This window comes from Amborella trichopoda, chromosome 4, assembly GCF_054954075.1.
Source record: "Amborella trichopoda isolate Santa Cruz 75 chromosome 4, AtrichopodaSantaCruz75HAP2 v2.0, whole genome shotgun sequence".
Classification (NCBI taxonomy): Eukaryota; Viridiplantae; Streptophyta; class Magnoliopsida; order Amborellales; family Amborellaceae; genus Amborella; species Amborella trichopoda.
The window spans coordinates 44,563,978-44,571,215 of NC_142339.1; the positions used below are offsets into that span (position 1 = coordinate 44,563,978).

General features: G+C 35.0%; 1 protein-coding gene across 1 annotated transcript; it reads right to left on the reverse strand.

Annotated features, from left to right (window-relative positions):
• Positions 1-1,354: 1,354 nt before the first annotated feature.
• LOC18435841 (alpha carbonic anhydrase 7) lies at positions 1,355-6,854 on the reverse strand. Its single transcript, XM_088865330.1, has 7 exons — positions 6,522-6,854; positions 6,143-6,360; positions 5,947-6,056; positions 5,481-5,583; positions 2,762-2,929; positions 2,379-2,432; positions 1,355-1,569 (listed from the first exon to the last, which is right to left on the reverse strand). Exons 1-7 carry the CDS (start codon positions 6,649-6,651, stop codon positions 1,474-1,476), a joined length of 879 nt encoding a protein of 292 aa, XP_088721456.1. The 5' UTR covers positions 6,652-6,854; the 3' UTR covers positions 1,355-1,473.
• Positions 6,855-7,238: the final 384 nt, after the last annotated feature.

A 7,238-nucleotide genomic window follows, 5' to 3' on the forward strand; every position in this document is an offset into this window, starting at 1 on the left:
CATTTTGAAACACTCGCCTAAGGTTTGGAAATGCGTCCCTACTCTTCCATTACGCACCAATAAGTTTACATAAGGATACCTTTTGTGTCATTTTATTTCCACTTGATGTTATTTTTTTACAAAAATATGAGAAACACCCTTTTCCCGCGTCCGGTAATAAGAACGGTTCAAATTTGAAATTTGAGTTTTGTAATACTTAGATCTCACTTTCTAAAATTTGTAGAGTCTCAATTAAATCTTAAGATAATAGTTTTTTTTTTTTCAAGTGGGTAGAGGACACAATTATAAATATTTTTTTATGGGTGCGGTTAGTATAGAGCCTGGGCTCTAAATAATCAAATTAGATCCTACCTTCAAATAGGGTCTTGAGAAATGTGGTTTTAATATTGGAAATATTTGTGATAGCGTTTAAATATATTTTCATATTTATTTATAAAGTTTAGAGTTTCAAAAATAGTGTCAGATCGACAGATCAATGAAAACTTGAAAATCTTGAAAATTGACGGTACAAATATGTGTTACAAAATATACTATTTCCAAGATTGATATTCATTTTTTTTTCTCATTTCCATGCATCTTGATGTCAAGATGATCAACTTGAAGATATTTGGGCATAAAAAAAATCCCTTCTAGTGAAATTTTTGAGGTAGGCTCAAATTTGATTGTTTACCGCCTCTATATAACTTTTCCCTTTACATGCCAAAAATTTGGGTTGTTTAAATTAATCTTAGGTGCAGTTTTACTTCAGGGAGTAAATAAATAGTATAGTCATAACGGAGTATAATATATTATGATAAGGCTGCAAATGGGTTTTGTTTTGCACTTGGGGTTTAAAAAAAAAGAAGCCTTGGGGAATCGTCCAGAAGGGGGACACAAAGCTGTTCAAGGTGCTTGTTGTTTTAATGACCAAATGAATTTATACTCCTTCGGGAATATATTATTCATTTTCTCCTCATGTAAAACATCCTGGGTAAATAACCTCTTCAACCATTAAATTAACGTTTATGAAAAAAAAAAAATCTTAATTGCACCCTCTACACATTTAAAAAAATAATCTAAAAAATCCTTCCAAGTAGGTCTTTTTGTTGAGGGAGTAAATTTATATGATATTCCCTGGGGACTATCAACCCTACTTTAATTTAACTACATGCCCAATGTTATTGTTCGATCGAAGGGCGACCAAAAAAAATGATCTGGGAGAGGGAAGCTCCTCATAATTTTTGAAAAAAATAACATTTTTAATAAAACATATAAAAGGTGTCTATAAGGACAAAAAAACAAAAAAAAACTTACATATAATAAGTTGTTTTTGGTAGAAGATCACGAATCCACGAGGTTGTGACGACTCCGCATGGAACAAGGCGAATCACTAAACACCATTAATAGATTAAAAGATTTCTTATCTATTGTTACACCAAATAAAAAAGAATAAACAAAAGAAATTGAAGGATAGTTCTTCAATGTTGGTTGAAGTCAAAAATGGAGAGCAGGTGAAAGGCGCCTTGGAGTGTAGAGGTGAACAGCTCGTTCGTTGATGGGCTGCGTTGGCCTCGCGTTCGCCTCAGCTTCCTGTGTCACATGCCACACAATTATTACCATTTATTTAATGGACCCGGTTTGTATGTGGCCAAGCCGGTGCATGTAAAAATGTGGGCTTCTTAATAAATCTAGTTTTGATATGGATCGTAAGGCTTAATTTAAGGACCTGTAATCTTGACATGGAGCTCATGAATATAAAAAAAAAAAAAAAAAAAAATTTAAAACTAAAAATAATAATTCTTGTAAAAAAACATTTGGACCATTAGACCTATTTACAACCATCTTTAAAATAGATGCTTTACACTTTTTTGACGGCATATGTAGAAATACGGTCCAAGCCGCCTGAAATAATTTTCTTTGTTTAAAAGGCATCATACCAAAACATGTACTATTAGATACTAATAGAAAAATAAATGGAGCACTAAACTAAATAAATGATGCAATGATATATATATATATATATATATATATGGTGCGGTTTGTATAGAGCCTAGGCTCTAAACAATCAAATTAGAGCCTACCTTCAAATAGTATCGAGAAATGTAGTTTCAATACTGAAAAATCTTTGTAATAGCCTTAAAATATATTTTCATATTTATTTATAAAGTTTAAAGCTTCAAAAAATAGTGTAGATCGATATATCTATGAAAATCTTGAAAATTGATGGTCGAAAAATGCATTAGCTATTTCCACAACTTGAAATCCATTTTCTTCTCATATGCATCTTGATATCGAGATGATCAATTTGAAGATATTTGGGCATCAAAGTGAAAGTTTTGAAGTTTTTGATAGTTTAGAGCCTCAGCTCTATTTATAATTATGAAAGTTGAAAGGCTTACATCATGAACTGCAGCCCTCAAGAGGCTCAGCTGCTCTCTGGAGACCGTCCTCACCTGCAATTAACATTATCAAAATTGAAAAAAGACAATGAGGGCGATAGAAAAGAGAGTTTAGGAGGAGATCTACACTACCTACCCAAAAAAGTAGTTCATCTATTCTGAAAGGGTGTACTAGTGCGCTTGTGCTTGGCTCCCATATGGAATACCAAAAGAGGAGAGAGAGAGAGAGGAAGAGAGAGAAAACGTATGCGAACTTTGAACAAAGGTTGGTGAAAGAGCAAAGAGTAGGTGAAATGTTAGTGTTGGACGAAGATTTAGAGAGAGAAAGTTGCAATAAAGCATGTTTAGTATGTAGATTTAGAGAGAGAGAGATAGTTGCAAACCTTCTTGACCATAGTCCATGCAACGCCTTGTGTGCATGGTGGAGTGGTGAGAGATCCAGTATATCTGTAATACTTTGTACTACCCATCTTTATGTGCCTTGGATCCACCTCCCCTACTTCTATTTCAGCGTCTTTGGAATCCGCAATATATGATATCTTATCCATGAGCTGAAATCACATTTTTTATTTCTTCAGTGGAATCGTCAGCAAAGCATTGAACAGAAAAACCCCAACCCAACAAACAGAACGACAAATAGATGATGCTATAAAGCTAAAACGTTCTATAAGTACACGTGTAAACGGGTCGGGTCGGGCCTGCTTCAACTTTAGGTATCGACCGGACTTAGGTCTCATCCTGACCAGTCCAAGTCACTTGGAGCCAGACACAGGTCAAAAAATTTTAAAAATATAAAAAGTTATTATGTATATTATTTATGATATATTTTATATTTCTTACATATTTTATCATCGGTCTGGTTGGGTCGACATCGACCAGATCCATTCCAATAGGGGTCCATGCTGGACTGTACCCAGGTTGTGTCCAAGTCATTTGGGCTCAACGAAGAGGATTAATATTTTTAAACATAAGTAAGAAATCACAACGTAAGATTTTAATGAGTCCCCGCCTCATCTATTTAAATGAGTCCTTTCAATAAATTTTGGATATAAAATATTAAAGAGTGAAAATCTAAAAATATGATGACCAAGAATCCAAAGAAAATAAATTCCAAAAATATGAAGATTTTTAATATAATTTCAATAACGTTAGTTTTAAGTTTCGGTGGGGCCGTCATCGCTCTTTAACCTCTTAACGCAATGAGGATGTTTTGTGCGTAAGGGGCTGTTACCATGGAGGGGACGCTGTTGTTAAAGTGCGTATCAATTACTTTTCCATAAAAAAAAGCTATAGGGAGAGAGAGAGAGAGGCCTCCACGATAAGAAGAGAGGGCATATACTATGTTCCCACGGGAGCACAGGATGATTTTTTTTCGCCAAAAATTATTTAAAAAAAAAAAAAAAAGAATTTTAAGTTTTGGAGCAAATTACATTTCGATCTTATTTAGGGGGGTAATTATTATTTGGGTCATTTGCTCAATATTACCAGCACTACCCCCACATATTGGTTTTTTTTTTTTTTTTTTTTTTAAAGTTTTTGAAAATTAAAATATCGGATATATTTTTTTTTTCTAAATTATCAATGATGTCCGGTATTTACGTTGTCCCATTTCCGGACAATACTTTCTTCAGTTTTCATCTGTCTTAACTCGTTTTTGGTCACAGTTCTCTCTCTCCTCGCTCTTTTAAAATCCTATCCTCACTCTTTTAAAATCCTATTCTCATGACCTGGAGGGCAATGCAAACGCCCCGGATACAACGGTGACTTAGGACAAAAAAAATCATGACCTGTGTTGTCATTGTCTGACAAAAGCAACTTAAGAAAAAAAATAAAAAGATGCGGTGGTGGGGATGGTGCTCCTAATATTAAACCAATGACCCCAAATGATAATTATTGACCTCCGTACTTAATTTGCTTTTAACGTTTATAACACTTAAGATTTAACTCTTTAAAAATTCAATCGCTATTAAGTGTTTTAATAAAGAAAAAAATTTAAATAGAACTGAGGCTCTAAACAATCAGAGCCTACCCCAAAAGTTTCATTAAAAAAATTCGTTTTGATGCCCAAATATCTTCAAATTGACCATCTCAACATCAAAATATAAATGGAGATGAGAAAAAAATGGATTTCAAGTTTTGAAAATAATGTATTTTGTAACACAATTTTAGACCGTCAATTTTTAAGATTTTCAAGTTTTCGTAGATCTGTCAATCTACACTATTTTTGAAGGATTTCAAGTTTTGAAAATAATATATTTTGTAACACAATTTTAGACCGTCAATTTTTAAGATTTTCAAGTTTTCGTAGATCTGTAAATCTACACTATTTTTGAAGCTTTAAACTTTATAAATAAATATTTTAAGGCTATCACAAAGATTTTCAATATTAAAACTACATTTCTGGTCACTATTTGAAGGGAGGCTCTAATTTGATTGTTTAAAGCTCAGGCTCTATACAAACGGCACCTATAAATTTAATAAAAGAAATGGCATTGTAAGACCTTCCCGTATCTATATGTGTAAGATTTCAAAAGATCATTATTAAATTTGATAATAATATCTACAAAAAGACAAGTCCCATACCTATACGACAATTTTTAAAAAAATTTATGCTAAATATAATGACGATCTTTTAAGATGGTATACATATAAATATAAATGTAGAAAGGCATCGTATAGGATTATTACTCATTTAATAAAGGATGAGTTAATATGGAGATCTTTTTTTCTCAAATTAAAGATGAATCCCCAAAATTTAAGATAGAAAGAGTAGGGGTATCCCCATGTGCTTTATCTTCCCGAAGAATAAAAAATGGGTAAAAGGAGACCATTGAATTTTGTCCATTGTTGTAGAAGTATAAGCGGAGAGAAATGGAAAGACCCTATTTTGAAAGAAGAAAAAAGCGGGAGAGAAGTGTGTTATACGTTACATCAACCAAGAAATCATGATTGAGAAAGCGGTGGAGGCTCTCAGCACGAGGTCGGCACATACATCATTGCTCTAGAGAGAGAGGGTTTTAGAGAGGAAGGCCAGTAGAGAGAGAGAGTGAGAAAGATTATTACGCTCTAGAGAGAGAGGGTTTTAGAGAGAGAGGCCGTTACCTCCACAAGAAAAGAATCAGGTCTGCCAATTTTGTAGGTAATCCCAACAACCGCTACCTTCCCTACTTTGCTCTCGTGAACCAAGTGCACTTCTAATGAGTATCTGAATCAAACAAATCCCACCGTCAATTTGGTCAGTAAAGGATGCGGTGGCCAAGTTCGCGCATGTAAAAATACGGGTCCCTTAATAAATTTATTTTCAAAATAAAATTCTAGAGAATATATAATCTTCAACATATTGAGAATGAATATAAAAAAATAAAAATAATAATTTTATTAAAAAACATTTGAACCGTTTGTTTGTCTGAATTGTTTCTAGATGAACCATGTATTTGTATCCATCTTTAAAATGGATTGATGTTTTATACCTCACTCAGTCTAGCGCGAATGCAACAATTGTTTATCATTTATCAGAAGTGTAAAAAGACAGAGACACATACACAGCATAATTGATGAATTAATATACCTTGAACCATTGAAAGTGTGCTCGGAGGGTGAATGCCAATGACATTGTTTCAGAACATACTCCGTTTGGTTTATTTCAAGTGTTCCAGCTCCACTTTCCTCCCACTTAAGCTGCCACAACAATTTATGAACGAGTAAAGACAGAAAGAATGTTCAGTTGGGTTCATCTAAACGGGGAGAGAGACAGAGACAGATACCATTATATCATGGCCTCTGTTCTCTAGGATTGCTTTAGCGGGCTTATATTCCCTCTTTAAGCGCCCCAGATTTGGCAGAACCTCCACCCTTTCTTGAAGCAGGTCAATTGGAGACTGCATATCCCCATTGCTACAAGCCGCCCATTCGGGATGGAGCTCGCCCCAGTGCTTCGGCCCCTTTTCACTGCCTTCCAAATAATCAAACTCTCTCTCATCCTCTACCACCCATCGAACCAAAACATCATATGAGAGAGAGAGGACAAAAAAGCGAAAACCAGAAATAAAGTTGCGAAGAGGAGATCAGAAAATATTATGGGGACAGAGGAGAGAGAGGGGAAACACAAAAATTGCAGTATACAACGACGGTGGCAGAGATTACCAACTTCCTGAGAAGCCGAAGGAACGGATTGTGTTATGATGAAAAAAATAATGAAAGAGGACGTGAACCAAAGGCTAGTCCTGCATAGATCCATGGCGATCCTCTCTCTACAAAATGTGATACTCATCATCTCTCGCTCTAACTCGAACGAATATGGATGTAGCGTCCCCCTTGGGCTTCAAATATATGTAGGCTCGAAGATTTGGTTGTGGGTTTCTTCTTTCGAGGAAGATGAATTGAAATCCACAAAACATTAAAAAAACCAGGGAGGAGGAATTGATAAAGGGTTTTCAAAGTCCGTGCGATCGTGATGGCTACACTAAATCGCGTAATATTTTTGGTAATTAGTTGTCGTTCGTTGTTATTATTATTATTTTTGTCATTTCTTCTTTTGAGGGATGGTAATTTGGAAAGGTAATTAGGGGAAAAAAGGTATCAACTTTCCAACAAATCGCCCGTATCTGGCCAAAAATCGGAACCCAACGCGAAATCGGGCGATCCAGATCCGAAATCACCCAGCCTATCTCGAATCTGGCCAAAAATCGGGATTAGGCATTTTAACGGTACAAAAGTGGTGTATTACTAAAATTGAGAGGAACTGCGCTGCCAAGGTCATATTGAAACTATCAAAGCTTGCTTCAAGCACAACCTCTTACACTCGACTGAAAAGGGTGGAATTTATACAAGTTGTGCCTTTCCTCCGATGTCGTTGTGGGA

Coding starts and splice junctions, on each gene's coding strand:
- LOC18435841 (XM_088865330.1), bottom strand. CDS start 6,651: ATGATGAGTATCACATTTTGTAGAGAGAGGATCGCCATGGATCTATGC. Junction 6,361..6,521: donor TTCGGCTTCTCAGGAAGTTG/GTAATCTCTGCC, acceptor GATGGGTGGTAG/AGGATGAGAGAGAGTTTGAT. Junction 6,057..6,142: donor ACAGAGGCCATGATATAATG/GTATCTGTCTCT, acceptor TTGTTGTGGCAG/CTTAAGTGGGAGGAAAGTGG.